Source organism: Tenrec ecaudatus, chromosome 10 (assembly GCF_050624435.1).
Source record: "Tenrec ecaudatus isolate mTenEca1 chromosome 10, mTenEca1.hap1, whole genome shotgun sequence".
Taxonomy (NCBI): Eukaryota; Metazoa; Chordata; class Mammalia; order Afrosoricida; family Tenrecidae; genus Tenrec; species Tenrec ecaudatus.
The window spans coordinates 78,367,908-78,387,688 of record NC_134539.1 but is presented as its reverse complement, the minus strand read 5'-3'; the positions used below and the strand labels follow the sequence as shown (position 1 = coordinate 78,387,688).

Below are 19,781 nucleotides of genomic sequence, written 5' to 3'. Positions count from 1 at the left end.
AGAAGCAGGGTATCTGTGCATGTTTGATCAGACAACGACTTCCTGGTGGGAAGGCACACAGGTGAGCGCGTGGTGTTTTAATTTTCAATGATGTGTGGAGAAGCGGAAAAACTGAGGACAATTACACACATGGGAACACATATTCGTTGCCCTGGAAGTGCAGAGGTTGGCATTAGTTGGGCTGCTAACATGGGTCTCTGCTATTCAAAACCACCAACTACTCCCCAGTAAAGGGTTAGGCGGAGAACCCCGAAGGGGAGAGTTCAGCACTATTCTGTATGATGGCTAGCAGGTCTAGAGCAGTGGTTCTCAACCTGTGGGTCGCGACCCCGTTGGGAGACAAACAACTCTTCCGTCGGGGTCGCCCGACGGATAACAGTCACAAAATAACAGCAATGAAGTAGCTGCGCAAATAATTGTATAGTCAGGGGGTCACCGCCGCATGAGGAACTGTGTGAAAGGAAGGTTGAGAACCACTGCTGTAGAGGGTCGCCAAGAACTGACTTCATGGCCGTGAGTTTGGGTTGGGTTTACACAGAGAAAGTCAGTGGGAGGCTGCCAAATGCCTTTTCTTTATTTCATTCGAAATGATGGTAAAATTACAAGTAAACCCCAAACTCGCGCTATCACTGAATCGTAGTCCTTGTTAGTGATCGGCCCGCTCCGCGCTGGTCACTGCAATAGGCCTAGAGGCTTCATCCACGGACGACTAGCGTGGGACCCGTCCAGCTGGAGGGTGGGGCGGGCACTCAGCGGCCAAGCACTAGTTACTTGCAGGTGAAGAGGAGGCACGTGCAAGGCTGGCAGGTGAACTGCGCAGACAGGAGAGGCCCGGGGAAGCGCAAGCAGTAAGAGTCCAAGGGTTAAGGGTCTAGACGGGTCTTTGTCGCAAGTTCTCACCGTGGGCGCGCCCCAGCCCCTCTGCGCCCAGCCCACCACGCCGGGCAGCGGGAGCGCGGAGGGAGGTGGGCACGTGGGCGGGGCCGGCGGGGCGGGCGGGGCCGGGGGCGTGGGGCGGGGCCGGCGGGCGCGGGGCGGGGGCGGTGGGGCCGGCGCGGGGCGGGGCCGGCGGGGCGGGCGGGGCGGGCGGGGCGGGCGGGGCCGGCGGGGCGGGCGGGGCCGGGGGCGTGGGGCGGGGCCGGCGGGCGCGGGGCGGGGCCGGCGGGCGCGGGGCGGGGCCGGCGGGCGCGGGGCGGGGCCGGCGGGCGCGGGGCGGGGCCGGCCTGAACGGAACGCGCGAGCGGACGACAGCGTTTCCGGCCGGAGGCTTTTGTGGAACTCCCCTCTTGGCTGGGTGGGCAGTGGCGCTGGCTCCCGCGGCGGCGGCGGGGAGATCCGGAAGTCAACACCATGTCCAGCCTGCACAAGAGCCGGTAAGGGGGTCACGGTGGCCGACCCCTCTGCGGGGCGCACGGTGTCGCCCGGAACCAGGAAGGCCCCCCGGGAGCGCGAGAGCGGGCCTGAGGCGGGCTGGAGTGGAGACAGCGCGCCCGCTTCCATGGTCCCTTCCCGGGCTTCCCGGGCGCCGGTGCCCCCTCCTCCACATCTAGGTTTGGCATTTCTAGGGCCTTGATGCCCTGCGCCCTGTCTCGTTCTCTCCTTACTCCCTCCTTTCTCCGAGTGCTAGGGAGCCTGCATTCGCCAGCCGCCAGCGACATCTAGTACCTTTAGCTAATAGCTAAATGGGCTCACACCGAAGTTTTCCTCCCGGATTTGATTTTCAAATATTTGGCCCGTGTCTGCAGCTGCAGCTCCAAACCCAAACCCGCCACCCAGTGGGTTCTCACTCATAACGGCCCTCCTCAATCGAGTAGCGTAGGAGCCCAAGCTGCCACATCTTGCTCTCTCATAGTGACTGGCCCGTTAGAACTGGCGCTGTGGGGCTGCAGCCAGCGCTTTCACCAGCACCCCACCACCTGGACGGATTTCAGCAGCTCCAAAAAGCCTGCCTAAAGGCAGTGTTTTTGAGCTTGGAAAGCCGTGTGCGGGTTACACAAGTGCATGGTCAGCGGATCAAGTTACATCTGGTGTCTAGTGTTCCTTGAGCTCATGTGCTGGGCACTGGGCCTGATCAGGAAGTGCCCAATAATGCCAGTGTCCTCCTTATGGACACAGGTCCATTTCAAGGTGTTTGCGGCAACTCCTCAGAAGAGTGGTTCTCAGGGTTCTTTGGCATTCTATGCTTCGGCGATTAGCGGAAGAAGTGATATTGAGCATATATCATTAGTAGGTCCCCAGAGCTGCCTTTTGGCCAGGACCTTGACTGAGCTTTGCTCTCTTTGTGTGATGGAGGGAAGAGGAGACTGGGACACAGGCTTGAGCCTTGTGGCCATCACTTTGGGGTCTGGGTGTGCTTCATTTGCTCCCCGCTCCCCTTCTAGCATTGCCGATTTCCAGGATGTCTTGAAGGAGCCCACGATCGCCTTGGAAAAGCTCCGAGAACTCAGTTTTAGTGGTGAGAAACAACTCTACTTTCGGGATTCCCCCAGGGTAGCAGGGTGGCTAGGATGGAAGGGACGGCACTTAGTGTCACGCAGTCAGTTCTGGGGGCCACCCTCTTTGGGGACACGGGTTGTCTTCTCCAGGTTCTGTAGATTCTTTAGAGGACTTCGGTTAACATGCCTCTAGGCCTTTAAACAGGGAGATACCAATTTCCTAAGAGGAACTTGAGGAGCCCTGGTGACATAGTGGTTATTGGGCTGTAATCCGCATGGTCAGCAGTTCAAAACCAGCTGCCAACCCCAAGGGGAGATAGACAAGCTTCCGATGACTGTAAAGAGTTACTGTCTTGGAAACTCACAGGGGCAGTTCTAACCTGTCCCACAGGGACACTCACTATGAAGCATTGAGCCATGGCAGTGAGCTTGTCTTTTGTTTGACGGGTAACTTGAGAAGATGGAGCCTGAGGATGAGAGGCAGGACAAGAGACACCTGAACCTCCTTCTGGCCTTTCCTCATTCCTCAGCCATCTTCCAGTGTTGTGGGATGTGGTTTGCCCCGGGCTGTTCCTGGTTTTGCCCCCTGGCATGGAATCAAAGCAGACTAAGGTAACCATGAACTTTAGTTAACGGTGAAAGTCCAGCCTTGGGGTACGGACTTTAAGGAGCTGAACCTCAGTAATGTTTGACTTTGGTTTTCTTGCCTTGGTTACCTTCCAGGACAGAGATAACCAGCTTTCTCCGTGGTCTTTAGAAAGTAGCCCGGGATGTTTTGTGTAGCTTCTAGTCACTGCCCTGCCCATACAGCTTTGTCAGCAAAGAGCTCTCCAGGGACCTCCTCGCCCCCATGCAGGTTCTTAGGTGGCAGTATTAGCTCCTGCTTATACCCAGGGTCCCCTACCAACAGCTGCTTGAGTGAGGTTCCTGAGGAAGCTGTAGAAGTTTGTCTTTCTGTTCAGGACAGCTAGTGCCAAATGTTGAGGCCCTAAAGATTTTGCAGGGCTCTGGGGTCAGGGCTGGACGGAAGTCATCGTATTAGATTCTGGGTGAGGCTGACTGGGCTATGGACTGAGTTTGCACTCTAGTGCCCTGACCCTTGTTTGAGTCGTGGATAGTTCTGTGCTTTCCGGGCAAGGTTCCCTGTCTGTCTGGTGAGGTCAGGGGTGCTCAGCTCCCTGTTCACTAAGGAGCCCTGGTGACTCCATGCTAACCACAAAGTCAAGGACCAGAGAGCATTCAGTGGAGGCTCAGTCGAGGTGGGGATTTGGGGCCGCCACCGCCATTCAGACCCTCTTGCGAACCAGGGTGCTCAGAATTTAAGCTCCAATACAAAGCCCACCAGCTCTTTCTCCAAGCAAGAAAGAAGAGGCTCTCTGTTCCAGCAAAGCCTGACGGGCCCAGGGACCCGAAGGAACAGTTACCCTGCCTGCGGGGGCTGCTGTGAGGTGGTGACCCAACAAAACCCAACCCACGGTCATCAGGTCAAGTCAGACAACATCTGAGAAGCCCTTGGCAGCTCCTTTTACAGTCTCCAGTCAAGGGCTGTCTCCGTGTGTGCCAAGCCCGGTACTCCCACTGCCGACTCACAGTCGCTCTCTGTGGGTTTCTGAGCCTGGGACTGTCCATGAAGTTACAAAGCCTAGTCTTTCTCCCGAAGAGCCGCTGGTGGTTTTGAACTGCCGACCATATGGATTGCAGCCCAGCAAGTACTCTCTCCACCGCCAGGGCTCCATAGCCCTGTACCAGGCGCTGGGAATATAAGACAAATGTGCTTCCTGTGTTTGGAAGGAGTTACAGACATGAAATAAACTTGAGGGGTGCAGGGAAGTCGCAGAGCTGTTGGAGGTCTTAGTATTTATAGCAGAGGACCTGAGGCCGGTCTGGATGATGGTAGTTGGTAGAGTCTGTCCTAAGAAGGAGAGACCCAGGATGAGACAGATGGAACATTATCCTCAAAAGAATGCTCCAGAGAGGTGTGTGTGTATGTGTGTGTGGGGGGGGTGCTGTCTAGTAATCGCTGGGGGAAATGAGTTTAGGAGTATCTTTTGCCCCCCTGCTCCCTGCCAGCCGGCTCCTGCGATGGGGGGGTTCTGGGCCTGTGGCCTGGGGTGTGACCTTTGCCTGCTGTGTCCACAGGCATCCCCTGTGAGGGCGGACTGCGGTGCCTCTGCTGGAAGGTGGGTGTGCCTGCCGGGGCTTCTGCTCTGCTGACTCTGGGCTTCTGCATAAGCTCTCCCCACCCCAGGCCTGCGCCTTCCTGGGCTTGCCTGAGGAAGCTTCTCTGGGTGAAAATGACCGGTTTTTCTCTTCCTGTTGACATCTAAAGCCAGGGACGCCAACTCCCTGCTTCCTGGTCTAAGCACTGTAGGGGGAGTGCTGGTGGGTGCCACAGGCCAAGCCTGCCGGGCTGTGCCCACAGCTGTTAGGTGAGGGAGAAGCCCAGGCTCTGGTCTTCAGGCCTCCTGAGCACAGAGGCGTGCTACCATTTGGAAGAGCCTGTGTGTGGAAAGCAGAAGAAAGGCTGGTTTGGGAGGAAGGAGGCAGTGGGAGGGATGGGTCCTGACGCACACCTATACTTCTTCCTGGGTTAGACTCCATCTTGGCTTTGCTGGGCTTTAGTAGACATTCTGTCCAGCCCTGCCGGCCTCTGCCCCTGGCCTCCGGGTCGGGTGGGGAGTCACTGGAGCTTTCCTTTATCCCTTTGTGCAGATTCTCTTGAACTACCTCCCCTTGGAGAGAGCCTCATGGACCTCCATTCTGGCCAAGCAGAGGTAAGGCCCATGAAAGGGTGGTGGTGGCAGCACCCTCCCGCCTCCTGGGGCTACCTCTCGGAGCACCCCAGCAGGACCAGGGAGCCAGTCCCTGTCTTTTCTCCTGCAGGGAGCTGTACTCGCAGTTCCTGAGGGAAATGATCATCCAGCCTGGCATTGCCAAGGCCAACATGGGGGTGTCCCGAGAGGATGTGACCTTTGAGGACCATGTGAGTGGGGTCGGCATGGGGACAGGAGAGGTTTGGAGGTGGAAAAGGGGGTTAGTTTGGGAGCCGGCAAGGTCTCCTCAATCCCAAAGACAGCGCAGCTGGCTTTGCCCTTGAAGACCACTGTGTCCCCGCCTCCCCCCTCTGCCCCAGGCCTGGGAAGTGCAGTGCTCTGGGCCCTGCCGTCCGTAATTGATGGTAGGCTGTGCTTGCGATGTGATGTGTGTGCCACACGGGGCCAAGTCTCTTTGAATCCTTACATTAGTCTGTGGAGGAAGATGGGTGGGTAGGGCAGGGCCAAAGTGAGGACAGGCTTTCTTGGCTTGGGGGCTGCCCCGTGCTGACCGCGGGGACCACCTCCTCCCCCTGTACGGCACTGGGGAGGTGCTGTACCATTAATTGTACCTGTAGTGATCGGCAACTGAAGCACTAAGAGATTCCATCTGAAGTGCCCCCTCCAGTTGGCGCCCCAGGGCTCAGTCGTGACGCGCTTGGCTGCCAACCGACACGTTGCCGCCCTAAACCCACCAGCCACTCTGCGATACAAAGATGGGGCAGGCCGCTTCTGCCAAGCACCCCAGCAGTTTCTCTTTTTCTCCCCACAGCCCCTCAACCCCAACCCCGACAGCCGGTGGAATACGTACTTCAAGGACAATGAAGTGCTGCTGCAGATTGACAAAGATGTCCGGTAATGGCTTCCTGGGGGCTGGGAGGTGGCCACGGGGCTTCCTAGAGGAATCCCAGCTCTGCCCTTCCCTTTTCCAGCCCAGCCCACTGGGTGGGTGTCTGGGCAGGCCCAGCACGGAGTCTCGGGCCCCAATGATGAGAGGGCCAAGAACGGGGCTGGCAAGTGGAGAGGGCTTCTGTGTTTGTACTCTTAGGCTCGCTTTAGCTTTGGGTTCCTCTCCTGGGCGCCCTAACAAATGGCCACACGTCGGGGGCTTCAGCAGAATCTTCCCCTCTCTGCTCTGAGCTCGAAGTGGGAAACAGCAGGGGGGGCCGGGCCGTGCTCCCGCAGCAGTAGAGTCCCGCCTGGCCCTGTCCACCTTTGCGGCAAGGCTTGGCAGCCCTCCTCTGTAGCAGCTTGACTCCAGGCCCTGCTTCTGCCTTCCCGTGCCTATCTAGCCTCTGTGTGTCTGCCCACGTGTCCCTCTTTTCAACGCACCAGTTATATTGGCGTAAGGCCATCGAAGTCCAGTCTGACCCCATTTGAATTGGATTTGTTGCATATACTCGAGTATAAGCTGACCTGAATATCAGCCGAGGCACCTGATTTTACCACAAAAATGGCATTAAAAATGTCCTGGGAAACTTGGCTTGTACTCGAGTATATGTGGTGTATCTGCGGAGCTCAGCTGCTGAATAAGAGTGTGCTTGTGGTCTCTTGGTAGGCTTGGGTTGTAAGGGGATATACTGACCAGACCTCACGGCCACCACGTTGCTCCTGCTCAGCAGCCTACAGGACAGAGTGGAACTGCCCCTCAGGGTTCCCGAGGCTGGGCATCATTAGAGCAGCTGCTGGGGGTCGGGCTGCCCACCCGTGGGCTTGCTGCCGAGCCCTGTAACGCTGTCACCAGAGCCCCTACCATCTCTTAGGTGGGCATTCACCACCTGCGGTGAAGAGAGCACATTGTGATTCAAACACCAAGTCTCCGTCGTTTGTAGGGTGCTTGGCATTGGCAGACCTGTTTCTCGAGTGATGACACTCTCCTGTTCTCTCTTCCCAGGAGGCTGTGCCCAGACATCTCTTTTTTCCAAAGCGCCACGGAGTACCCCTGCCTCCTCATCCTGGACCCCCAGAACGAGTTCGAGACCCTCCGTAAGCGGGTGGAACAGACAACGCTGAAATCCCAGACAGTGGCCCGGAATCGGAGTGGGGTCACAAATGTGAGAGCCAGCATGGGGCTCCTCAGGGTACACATGTCAGCCCTCTCATCCTGCCCCCTCAGAGCACTGGTCTCAGGGCCTCGGGTTCTTGGCCATCTGCCCCTAACAGATATTGAAGAGCAGCTTGGCTCTGTCAGCTCCACTTCCGGGGCGCTTTCTGAAAGGCAAGTAGCAGATGCTCAGTGAATAAGCCTTAATGAGTCCGTCTATACCCGCAGAGAAGAGATGGCTCTTGGAAAAGTAACTACCAACCACCTGAGAAAGCGGGATGGGAAAGTAGTGGGGCAGGGCGGTTGCCCTGATGGAGCTGGAGCCTGAAAGGTGGAGGGCAGGGAGCATTCTAAATGGTGGAAGAGAGTATGTGGGAAAGCCCTTGCTGGGGTGAGCATCGTGTGTCCTGGTCGGGGCGTCTGGAGTGGCGAGGTTACCGGGAGCCTTTATCCCGAGGGCTGGGCTTCTGAGCAGGGCAGTGCTGTGAATGAAGTACGTCTGCCTTTGATGCACTGTCTTGGGGCAAGAATGGAACGTGTGTGTGTGTGTGTGTGTGTGTGTGTGTGTGTGTGTAGGGGGAGATGAAAAGCTTAGGAGGTGGCACAGGTAGGGTGTGTGTGTCCCTGTTTCTGGCTTGACTGTGTTTTTAAGCAACTGACAGCACTTCTGGACAAGTCAGGCTGGGTGTTTGGGCCCAGCTGGGGATGGACAAGACTGCAGGGCCCTTCTCCAGGTGCGATGGGTGACTCTGCTCTAAGGTCTGCAGAGCGAGCGTGAAGAGAGCAGCCGTCTCTCCAGGGCCAGCAGGGTGGGTGCCCCGTCGCTGTGGGTGGGGATCTGTGGCCCTGGTGGCATGGGGGCCCAGTTGAATGGCCGGGAGAGGTTGGACCCTTGGTTTAATAGCAGCACAGCAGCTTTGTGGGCAGCCCTCTTGGCTGTGGATATCCTGCCTGATTCTCCTGTGAGAGGCACCTGCCATTCATTTCACTTTTGTACATGGGGCTTGGGGCCGGAGCTGGTGCTCCTTTTAGCTGTTGAGCTGCCCCTGTGGCCCATCAGCCAGCCAGATGCTTCGTCCCCGACCCTCTGGACCTGTGGCAGGGCTCTGGCACACGGGAAGCTCTCAGTACCTGTTCGTGGTGTGTGCACATGTGCTTACACTTGGGTGTGTAGTGGGAAAGGGAGTTTAATGTCCTTAGGACCCTACCCCTAGATAGCTTCAGACACCGTCTCTGCCTGGGTCTGCTTCCACCTCTAATACAGGTATGAAAAGATGAGAATTTCTTTTTGGAATCCTGCATGGGCAGCTCTACCCTGGTTTGGAGTAATATCAGAACCAGTCTTAACTTCAGGGGGTAAGGCTAAGAGTCAAGGTCAGCCCGAGGCTGAGCCCTGTGAGGTAGAGGTCACCTGTCCTCCGTGTCCCAGCCCTGGCTCCAGGCGTTCCTCCCAGCATGCGCTGCTGCTCTCTGCCAGTGTGACGGCCCTTGGGATGGCCACTGGTTTCCTTACACCACCGCGTGCCCAGCGCTAAGTGCCTTGTGGGCTTTGGCAACGACAGCACAGCCTGGGATCGGAATCACGAGGCTACAGCTCAAGCCCTGGACCTGGAAGCAGCTAGGCCAGCAGTTCTCAACCTGTGGGTCATGACCCCTTTGGGGGGTCGAACGACCCTTTCACAGGGGTCTCCCGGTTCATAACAGTGGCAAAATTACAGTTATGAAGTAGCAACAAAAAGAATGTTATGGTTGGGGGTCACCACCACAAGAGGAGCTGTGATCAAGGGTCGCGGTACTAGGAAGGTTGAGAACCACTGCTCTGGGCAAGTCTGCCCTCAGTGCAGGTCGCAGCCAGGCCAGCAAGTAGGCTGTTCCCTTGGCACAGGCTACGGCCTGTCCCCGTGAGGACCCTCCTTTGAGCATCCGAGACAGGCTGCTCTGGGCCCTGTGCTTCTGGGTCTTCATGTTACAGCCCTGACAGCTCTCCCAGGGGCTGCTTTGCCCTCCCTTCTCTGCTCGCTGCTTCTTCTTTCCTTCCTTCCTCCCTTCCTCCCTCCCTTTTTGCTTTCTGCTTCTGTCAGCTTTTTGTGTGTATGAAAAACTTTGGTCAGGATAGACACACACACTCCCCTGACAATTTCAAGGCCCTTCCCAATATGGGGGCAGCACACGGAGCAGGCCACAGGCACTTCATGTACTTGGTAGGCAGTAGCCCCCTCTTTGCATGCTCCAAAGTCACTGTGCTTGACTCGTCCCACCACAGTGCATCTCAGTTGCAGGACCAGACAAAAAGGAGCAAACCACGTTGTCCACCCTCACCTAGAAAGCGTGACAGACTCTTGGAGGGGGACATCAGAGGTAGGAGACGAGGGCAAAGGTAATTCCCTAGGGCTTTGAGGAAAATCTCGTAAGCTAGAGTCCAGGTAAAAGGCCACATGAAAGAATTCGTTTCACTACAACAGGTCAACAGGTATCCATCCGCTCCCTGAGCTTTCTGATGAGGAGCCCAGGCGGCACCACCATTGAGTGCTCGACGGCTAGCCGAACCACCAGGGGCTCCAAGCGGGGATGTGGGAGCCTCGGCTTTGTCACTCACAGGTGGGGTCCACTTGGCAGTAGTGGGTCTGAGGGGAACGTGGTGGCAGGGGTCTGGGTGGAAGGGCCCCGAGTCCTGACAAAGCTCCTTGGCGGGTGCTGACAGGCCACATTTATTCATGGCTGGCACGGATCACCGTCTCGGGAGGAGAAAGCCCCATCGAGTAGCGTGTGGTTGCAACTGCTGACCTTGCAGAATGTAGCCCAAGACATAACCGTGACGCCACCAGGGCCACTGGGAATCGCCATCATTTAATCGATGGCCCACCTTTTCTCAGGAAAAGGTCCAGACATTCCGAAGAGCTCAGGCAGCAGTGCTTTATAGTCGTATGTTTTCTAGCGAGACTCAGCATCTGTTTGGATTTCGCAGTGTGTTTGTGTGTATGTGTGTGTGTGACACGCACACCGTTGTCCTGCCTCTGCATCCCTACGGGCAGCAAGCCTCACTCACCAAACACAGGGACGTCACATCCTCCTCTCCTGACCATTATCGCGCCTGAAATGAACAGCAACTCCATACCACTGGCCGTGCGTTCCACGTTCCAGAGAATGCCCTGGATTGCTTTAAGCCAGGATCGCCTCACGCTGAGAGTCGCACTGGGACGGTCCCTCCGTCTGGTGGCCTGTAGCCGGCTTCCACTTCATGTTCACGCCGCAGTTGCACTCTGCAGTCGGCCCTCTGGGTTTGCCATCAGGCTTTTTATTTGGTCCTTCAATTAAAGCACGTGTATGCAGTAAAATGCACAGATCTTGACACACGCACTGTGTTTTTATCTCATGTATCTGCCAACCAGAACAAGCTACAAATCACTTTCTTTTTTTAACCATTTTATCAGGGGCTCATACAACTCTTATCACAATCCATGCATAACATCAATCGTGTAAAGCACATCTGTACATTCGTTACTCTCATCATTCTCAAAACATGTGCTCTCCACTTAAGCTCCTGGCATCAGCTCCTCATTTTCCCCTCTCTCCCCGCAACCCCTCTTTCATGAACCCTTGATAATTTATAAATTATTATTTTGTCATATCTTGCACTGTCCAACGTCTCACTTCACCCACTTTTCTGTTGTCCACCCCCCAGGGAGGAGGTCACATGTAGATCCTTGCAATCGATTCCCCCTTTCCACCCCACCCTTCTTCCACCCTCCCGGTATTGCCACTCACACCACTGGTCCTGAAGGGATCATCCACCCTGGATTCCCTGTGTTTCCAGTTCCTATCTGTACCAGTGTACATCCTCTGGTCTAGCCAGACTTGTAAGGTAGAATTGGGATCATGATAGTGGGGGAAAGGAAGCGTTTAGGAACTAGAGGAAAGTTGTATGTTTCATCGTTGCTACACTGCCCCCTGACTGGCTCATCTCCCCGAGACCCTTCCGTAGGGGCTGTACAGTTGCCTACTGATGGGCTTTGGGTCTCCACCCCGCACCCCCCTAATTCCCAATGATAGGATTTTTTTGTTTTGATGATGCCTGATACCTACCTGATCCCTTTGACACCTCGTGCTCACACAGGCTGGTGTGCTTCTTCCATGTGGGCTTTGTTGCTTCTGAGCTAGATGGCTGCTCGTTTGTCTTCAAGCCTTTAAGACCCCAGATGCTATATCTTTTGATAGCCGGGCACCATCAGCTTTCTTCACCACATTTGCTTATGCACCTGCTTTGTCTTCAGCGATTGTGTTGGGAAGGTGAGCATCATGGAATGCCAGTTTAAGAGAACAAAGCGTTCTTGCATTGAGAGAGTGCTTGAGTGGAGGTCCAATGTCCATCTGCTACCTTAATACTGAACCTATAAATATATGCACTCCTCACATATAAATATAAACATATGTTATATAAGTATAAAATACAAAAAATGTAAAAATTTCCCCATCTTCATATATAAATATATTTACGTATGTACATTGCCAGTATTTAGAACTCTATAAATGCCCTTTGCTTCCTAATTCTTTCCTCTGTTTCCTTTGACTTTCCTCTTGACCCACTATCATGCTCAGCCTTCATTTGGGTTTCAGTAATTCCTCTCGGTTACATTACTCTTGATCATGCACTACCAGGCCTCCTACACCCTCCTTGCCACCAATTTGGATCACTTGTTATTTCCTTGTCCCTGAGTTTGTTAACACCACTACCTTTCCCCCCACCTCCCTCTGTCCCATGTCCCCCCAGAACTGTCGCTCCCGTTGTTTTTCCTCCAGATTGTTCATCCAGCCTGTCTTATTTAGACAGACCTGCGGAGAAAACAACATGCACAAAAGCAAGACAGAGCAAAACCAAGCAACAATATACAACAAACCAATGACAAAAAAAAACCACAACAAGGAAGAAAAGTTTCTTGTAGTTCAAGGACTGTTTGTTGCCCTTTAGGAGTGTTTTCTAGTCTGTTGGGGAGCCAAGCTCTGGCCCCAAAGTCTATTTATGGTATTCTCTGGGGACTTTGTTGCTCTGTTCCCCTTGCTGTTCTGTTCCACGCCCTTAGTGTTTTGCCTTGGTGTGGTGGGATCAGATCGGGCGCTACAAATCATTTCTATCATCTGGGAAGTTGTGCCTCTTCCCAGCCGCTCCCCCTCGTCTCAGAAGTGGAGGCCAGTCTGGCTCTTCTCACCGTGAGAGGTTCTCGTCCACTCGCCCTGCAGGGCGCACCACATTCTGGGTTTGCCTGGTGGTTTCCTCATTGTGGTGGCATGGGACATGTTCTCGGTCTGTGTTTCCTGTGAGCTGGAAGCTAGGTCTGAGCTGGATAAGCATTTGGGGGTAGGAATACACACCCTCAGTGATGGTGCCTCCTATCTGAGAGCCCCTCCTCTTCTCCCTCAGATGAGCTCCCCACACAAGCTCCCCGAGTCCTCCCTGAATGAGTACGAGGTGCTGCCCAACGGCTGTGAGGCCCACTGGGAGGTGGTCGAGCGGATCCTGTTCATCTACGCCAAGCTCAACCCCGGCATCGCCTACGTGCAGGGCATGAACGAGATCGTGGGGCCCCTCTACTACACCTTTGCCACGGACCCCGACAGTGAGTGGAAAGGTAAAAGAGGTCTCTCTCTCTCTGCTGGCTCACTTGAGGAACGGGTGGAGGAAAGGCCGGCCGTGGACGCCCGCCGGCCGGGCAACACGTTCTCTCCCCGGGCCTGCCTTCTGCTCTGATGAGGGAGCTTCCGACGCGGCTTTTCTAGACGCTGGGGCAGTCAGTCGCTGCTGTCCTGGTGTCTGCACCATCAAGTGGTGTCTAGGGAAGCCGAATGACAGCAAGGACTGGCAGGTAGCACCGGGACGCCAGGAAGTACACTGCTGAGGGAGTACGCAGGATGCCGGAGGGCAGGAGATAGCTGTCCCGGCTTTGGTCTGTGCAGGGAGGACTGAGGCCGATCACAGGGCGGGGCAACTTGGGAGGCTCAGAGACGGGGGCAGTTGCTCCTCAGTTGCTCACGTTCTGCCTGTGTCCCCCAGAGCATGCTGAGGCGGACACCTTCTTCTGCTTCACCAACCTCATGGCGGAGATCCGGGACAACTTCATCAAGAGCCTGGATGACTCGCAGTGCGGCATCACCTACAGGATGGAAAAGGTGTACTCCACCCTGAAGGACAAGGACGCCGAGCTCTACCTGAAGCTGGTGAGCACGCCTGCCGGGCCCACACACGGGGCCTCAGCCGGCTTCCTGAGCCGGGCGGCTGCAGCTACTGCCAGGGACTGCCAGCCCACAGGCCGACAATGATGGAGCCTTAGGCTGGGAGTGCCAGGGAAGCTGCTGAGTTTTGCCCAGCCCGCTGGGTGCAGAGTATAGCTCCCCCGTAGCATTTCCCAGGCTGGCATCTCTGTGGGACAGGCTGCCTCATCTTTCTCCTGGGGAGTGGCTGGTGGGTCTGAAACCCCACTGACTTCGAGGTCAGCAGCTAAGTGTTAAGTCCCTGTACCACCAAGGGCTCCCACTGGCCACTTGACCAAATAGACCCACGCCAAGCTCCCTGCCATGGAGTCGGTGCTGACTCACAGCCAGCCCTGTGGGTTTCTGTGGCTGCAGCTGTTCACGGGAGCAGAACGCCCAGCTGCTCTCCCTCTCCAACTGCTGACCATGCGAGTGGTCACTGTACCATCAGGGTCCTCCACAGGGCACCAACTAGGACTAACTGGCTCAGTCCTGCTGGTAGCCCTCGGCAGTAATGCATAGAAACGTCTTTAAAAAGCTTCTCTGGTGAGAAGGGGCTGTGGTGGGGCTGTGCATTATGTGCCGGGCTACATTTGAACCCACCTATGAAGATTCACAGCCTTGGACACGCAAGGGGCAGTTCTGTCTTACAGGGTCCCTACGACTCAGACTTGAGGGGATGGGAGTGAGCGTTTTGGAAGGAGACCCAGACAGGTGTCACACTGAGAGAACCTGTCCACAGCTGCCCACATTTAATCCCAGCATGTGTGAACCTAGCGTCTCACCCAGTGGTGGTGCTGCGTGACTTGCCCGCCTGTAAAAAAGGGCTCCAGAAAGATGGTAGGAAAATGGGCTTCTTCCTTGAACTTTAAACAGCCCCTCGTGTACAGTGTGCTAGGCACAGACGCAGAAGAGCAAGAGAAGCTCTCTAGCGGGCTGTGCTGTCCGCTCCCACAGCCATGGCGGCCCCGGGGGCCAGTCCTCTGCCCTCCAGTGGGGCTGAGTGAGAAGCGACTCTGGCGCAAGCCGAGCCTGGGCTGCAGTGAGTGCTTGTCCCGCTCGGCCTGCACACCCGAGCGTATCAATGGCATGGTGGTGTAGGAGACGTGGACTCATCAGGGATGGGTGGATGGATGTGCAGTGTTTATAGAAAAGTGGGATTCTGGCTTCTCTTGAGAAATGGCACTGAGTTTCAGGTACCCCATTAATCACTCAAGGCTCTAGATCCTTGTATTCCGTTCCCCAGTTCCCACCCACCCTCCCTCTGCCACTGGTCTGGGGGGTCGTCCGCCCTGGATGCCCTGTGTTTCCAGTTCCTGTCTGTGCCAGTGTGCATCCTCTGGTCTAGCCAGATTTGTAGGGTAGAGTTGGGATCATGATGTTGGGGGAGGAGGAGGCATTTGGGAACTAGAGGAAAGTTGTGTGTTTCCTTGTTGCTGCATCACACCCTGACTGACTCTCTCCCTGCCCTTATTGATACTGCTCTGTCTTACTGACTTCTGGTTGCCTGGCCTCCAATAGGGCCCCCCACCTCCCAAATCTCACTTCCTGGACCCAAGGATGGGCTCGCCTTCCAACCAGATGGATAGTGACCCCTTCCCAAGGCATTGTGTCCTAATTCTCAAGCACAGGTGAGAGTAGCATCTTTTTATTTAGAAAAAGCAAACCAATCAAAGTTATTAGGGTACACTACCTTCTAAATGTATATGTAAGAAAGAGAAGAAAAAATATGCTACACACACACACACACACTCACTCACTCACTCACTCACTCACTCACTCAAAGCTCATTGACCCTGGCCCTCCTGTGCCCTGGCTTGCTGCACCTCTGCGTTGGGCCTGGTGCCCGCTGTTGCTGGTCATCGAATGCATTTCTGGTGAGGCTCGTGGCACATCCTGACGCCCACTCACATGCCTCTGACCCACCCATCCCCCTTGCCAGCAAGAGCAGAACATCAAGCCCCAGTTCTTCGCCTTCCGCTGGCTGACGCTGCTGCTGTCCCAGGAGTTCCTGTTGCCGGACGTCATCCGCATCTGGGACTCGCTCTTCGCCGATGACAGCCGCTTCGACTTCCTCCTCCTCGTCTGCTGCTCCATGCTCACGTGAGTGTCACCCCGGCCGGCGCCTGCTCAGTGGGCCCTCCTTGGGAAGGACCAGAGGGGAGGCTCCTCAGGACCCCGCAGGGTGGGCAGGGAAATGAGACGCACCATGGGCAGAGGGCTCAGCCGGGCCTGCGCTCAGAGCAGACCAGGGCTCCAGTGCGTCCACTGCTTGTTTTTCTCAGACTGATCCGGGAGCAGTTGCTGGAAGGGGATTTTACTGTAAACATGCGACTCCTACAGGTAATGGGAGTGGGGGGGCAAGTTCTAGCTCTCCTATGAAGCCAGTTACCAGGCACCCAGGCCATACCTGCTGTTGTATCAAGCTGGGGCCAGGGGTTAAGAGTCACACCCCAGAGGCCACTCTGAGTGTGAGTCCTAGTTCTGTCAGTGACCCTGAGTTTTGAGTGACTTTGAGTGAATCTGAATTGGCCTCTCTACACCAGGTGTTCTACCGCAGTTAATGGTAGCCGGGACCCAATGGGTGTTCGGCCTGTGATTTCTCCCCTCGGCAGTAATGCTTGGACCTGGAGGAGGAGGGACTTGGGGAGAAGGGTGTGGGTCATAGAGGCTGAGAACATGGGCTCAAGGGCCTGGCAACTCTGGGTTCTGGTCTCTGTTTTGCTGAGAGAGTCATGTGACCTGAGACAAGTGACATCCTGGGGCCCATGTCCTCATCAGTACCTGACCTCAGCCTGGTGTTCCTCAGTGCGGGGGAGGCTAGCTCTGCACCAGGGGCCCATTGCAGGGACTGCCTTGTCTGGCTGCTAAGCTGGTTCCGTGCACTACTGTGTCCGCAGGGCCTGGCATGGCACTAGGCTCATTATGAATGAGCTCAGGACCTGAGGACAGACAGTGCAGAGATGAGGCAAGATTACGTGATCTTAGAGAGCCCCTGTGGGACCCTTTAGGTCAGCGGTTCTCAATGTATGGGTCGAGACCCCCTTTCGGGGTCAAACGACCCTTTCACAGGGGTTGCCTGATTCATAACAGTAGCAAAATTACAGTTAGGATATTTTATGGTTGGGGTCACCACACCGTGAGGAACAGTATGAAGGGGGTGCGGCATTAGGAAATTTGAGAACCTCTGCTCTAAGTGGTCTAGGTGGGTGGCATTAGCCACACGCAGAGCTTTGGGCAGGATGCGCGCTGCCTAATGTCCTCTGGCTTCTGACTCCAAGGCCAGTGGGCAGGGCCAGGGGGTGGCAGAAACGGCCATGGGTGAACTGGCTCTGAGGCTTATTGTTGGCATTCCCCATGCCCAGGATTACCCGATCACGGATGTCTGCCAGATCCTACAGAAAGCCAAGGAACTCCAAGACTCAAAGTAGTAGGCAACAAGAAGCCCAGCTTGGGAAAGAAGTCACCAACCCCTGGCTTCTGGGACACACACAAGTCCTTGGGGTCCCCGGCCGGAGGGGACACTGCAGGATCAGCCCCACACACCAGGCTTCCTCGCCCTGGCTACTCTGTCCTAGGTCACTCCAGCTGGGGGCTCACTGCGTGCTCCTGCCCTGGCCACCGAGCTGTGAGCACCCCGTGCCCTGCAGCCCTGGGACCCTCTGCCAGGGCTGCTCAGCAGGGCTGGCGCTCCAAGGGCTGGGACAGGGTGGGCGGCTGGGAGCCTGTCACGTGTGCATTCCTGCCTCTGCTCTGCTGCCCGCTTCCTCTGGCCCTGCTTCTGGGCTTCTGGACTCCGGTGGGGGACAGGCACTGGGCACATGGGCCAAAGACCACTTCTGGGGTTGGTGCTGGGGCTTCCCCACAGGGACAGTGACACTGTGCAGGGGGTGAGAGGCTGCCCTCACTCCTGCCTGTCTCGCTGCACGCACACATGTGCGTGTGTATGTGTGTGTGTCCACGTGTATGCGTTTCCACCCCCAGACTCCTGGGTGTCTGCTTCTCAGTCTGTCAGCGGGTGTGTCTGTGCCCCTCTTCATTTGTGCCCCTCCTTTGCCAACCTCTCTGCCCTCCACCACTTCACCCAGCATGGGGCTTCCTCTCCCCAGTGCTCTCCTGCCCTTGTTTCTTAGGGTGCCTTATCCCTGTCTTTCTCTCCAGACCCCTCCATTCCCACAAACTGGGGGGACAGAATGAGGATTCTGGCTCGGCAGAGCTCTTGGCCTTCCTACCTTTGGCCTTCCTAGCCTGTCCTCAGCCCCAGGCCTAGGCTCCTCGGTCCCCGAGAAGGGGAGGAAGTCGATGGTGCCTCGCTAGGTCACCAACGCACGCCCTGCACACGCACATGCACACAGACCAGACAAAAACTTGGAAACCAAAGGCCCTTCCCACCCAGGCATTCTGTGCTCCATGGGGACTCTGTCCTGGGGGTTGGGGTCCAAGTGCTCCCGAAGAACTGTCATTCCCTGGGTTCAGCCCCTCATCCTTTAGGGTGAGCCCCACACAGGCTAAGTGGGGGCCCCAGGGGCCTTGTCAGTGCCAGAAGAGCCCCCGTTGGCATTTTTGCTGTCCCTCCACCCCCAGCCAGGTGGAAGAAGGCACTGGCCCTGGGCTAGTCACCTGCTGGGGTTGCTCCTGGTGCTGGAACACATCTGTCAGCTGGGCTGTGGGAGGGGCGTAACTTCTGACAAGTCCTCGCCTTTTATAGGGTGGGGGAGGGGAGGAAGCAGGTAGTGTGGGTCCTCAGCCTCTCCCCAGATTGGCTTGCAGAAGCCGGGGCTCAGGAACTCTTGGCCCTCAAGCTTTGACTTCAGCAGCCAGGACTCGTGTCAGCCACTCCAGTACAGCTGTGGGGAGCAGCAGCCCCCTAGCTGGCTCCCTTTCCGGGCCATGCCTTGGACTCGGCCACACTTGCCTTTTTGCCTCCTTTTCTCCCAACACAGTATTGGAAGATTTTACTATTTATTCAGACGTATTTATTGCAGGTCGGCAGGTGCTTAGTTTGGGAATGGTGAGTGGGGCATGCCCTTTTGACAGGAGTTCCTAGGGCCTCCTGAAGTCAGCGGGCTCTCTCCATGCCCTGCCATCTTCCTGGCTTTCTAGCGGGGCCTCGTGGGGAGGAGGGCTCTGAAGCGGGGCAGAAGGGAAGACAGCTGGCATCCTGGCCAGACTCCAGGGCTCTTGGGACAGGGTGCCCACTACCCACCAGCCTCCCAGCACTGGTCAGGTGGTGGTTTAGCATCAGCTTGGGCCAGTCCTTGCCCAGAACATAGATGCCTTCCCTCTTCCACTTGGGTCAGTTACTGCATGTAATTCATCTCAGTAGCCCGCCTGGTTCTAGCGTCCTCTCCTTGACTTGAGGTGAAGGTCAAGATCAAAGGGACCATGACACAGTGGGATACTGCTGGAGGAAGGTGCCGGTCCTCTTCCCCCAGGTTCTTGCGGAAGCCCCTACCCCAAAGAGCCAGAATGCCCAGGCTTCCTGCTCGAGAAGCTGCCCTGTGAATTCAGTGGGACTCACTCTAGGCAGTCGGAATGCTAGTCTGCTTTTGGTTTTTCATGTTTTGTTCCTTGAATCAATGCTGTTGATAAATTGTCTTTAATAAATCATGAGTTTTTTGCCATGATCCCTGGTGCTGGGCGGGGCGGGAGCCTCAGGGACGTCCGTGAGCAGGGGTGGGGGAGTCCAAGGGAAGGGTCAGGAGTTGGTGCAGCCGCAGCCAGTCAGGGCAGGAGAAGGCGGCACCTGAGAGGAAAGCCCGCATGCTCAACCCTACGTCTCCAGGAGCTTTGTGGAGCCCTTGTGTCTGGTGGCTACACAGCAGGTTATTTTTTTAGATTGGAACTTTGATCATTCAAAAAGATGTCAAACACCCATGATCCTACAAAGTCAACGACAACTTGATCCTTTCAGCACGCATGGTTTTTAAAGCATTCGGATCGTCTCTAAATTAGAACAGCTTATCGAATGAGGGGACATTGTATGCGTCGGAAAGCCCGTGGGTTCATAGGATATCCCCACTCGTGAACACTTGTTTTTGAAGTCTTTGCATTTCTGACCATGACCCCGGCTCACTGCTGTGTTGAAAGCTCTGAATAGTTGTACAGGTTGGGCTGCTAACCACAAGGCCGGCGGTTCAAAACCATCGCTTCCCACCTGTCAGCTGTTCCCGTGAGGAAGATGAGGCTTTTACTCCCGTAAGAGTTCCAGGCTCTGGAGCCCACACGTCGGGATGTCTGGCTGGC

The 19,781-nt window shown here is 56.1% G+C and overlaps 1 protein-coding gene across 1 annotated transcript; it reads left to right on the top strand.

Moving 5' to 3' along the window:
* Positions 1–1,228: 1,228 nt before the first annotated feature.
* Positions 1,229–19,162, top strand: TBC1D13 (TBC1 domain family member 13). Its single transcript, XM_075560677.1, has 12 exons — positions 1,229–1,373; positions 2,382–2,455; positions 4,575–4,615; positions 5,148–5,209; positions 5,319–5,418; positions 6,021–6,103; positions 7,143–7,302; positions 12,709–12,916; positions 13,339–13,502; positions 15,478–15,638; positions 15,821–15,878; positions 16,901–19,162. Exons 1-12 carry the CDS (start codon positions 1,351–1,353, stop codon positions 16,964–16,966), a joined length of 1,200 nt encoding a protein of 399 aa, XP_075416792.1. The 5' UTR covers positions 1,229–1,350; the 3' UTR covers positions 16,967–19,162.
* Positions 19,163–19,781: the final 619 nt, after the last annotated feature.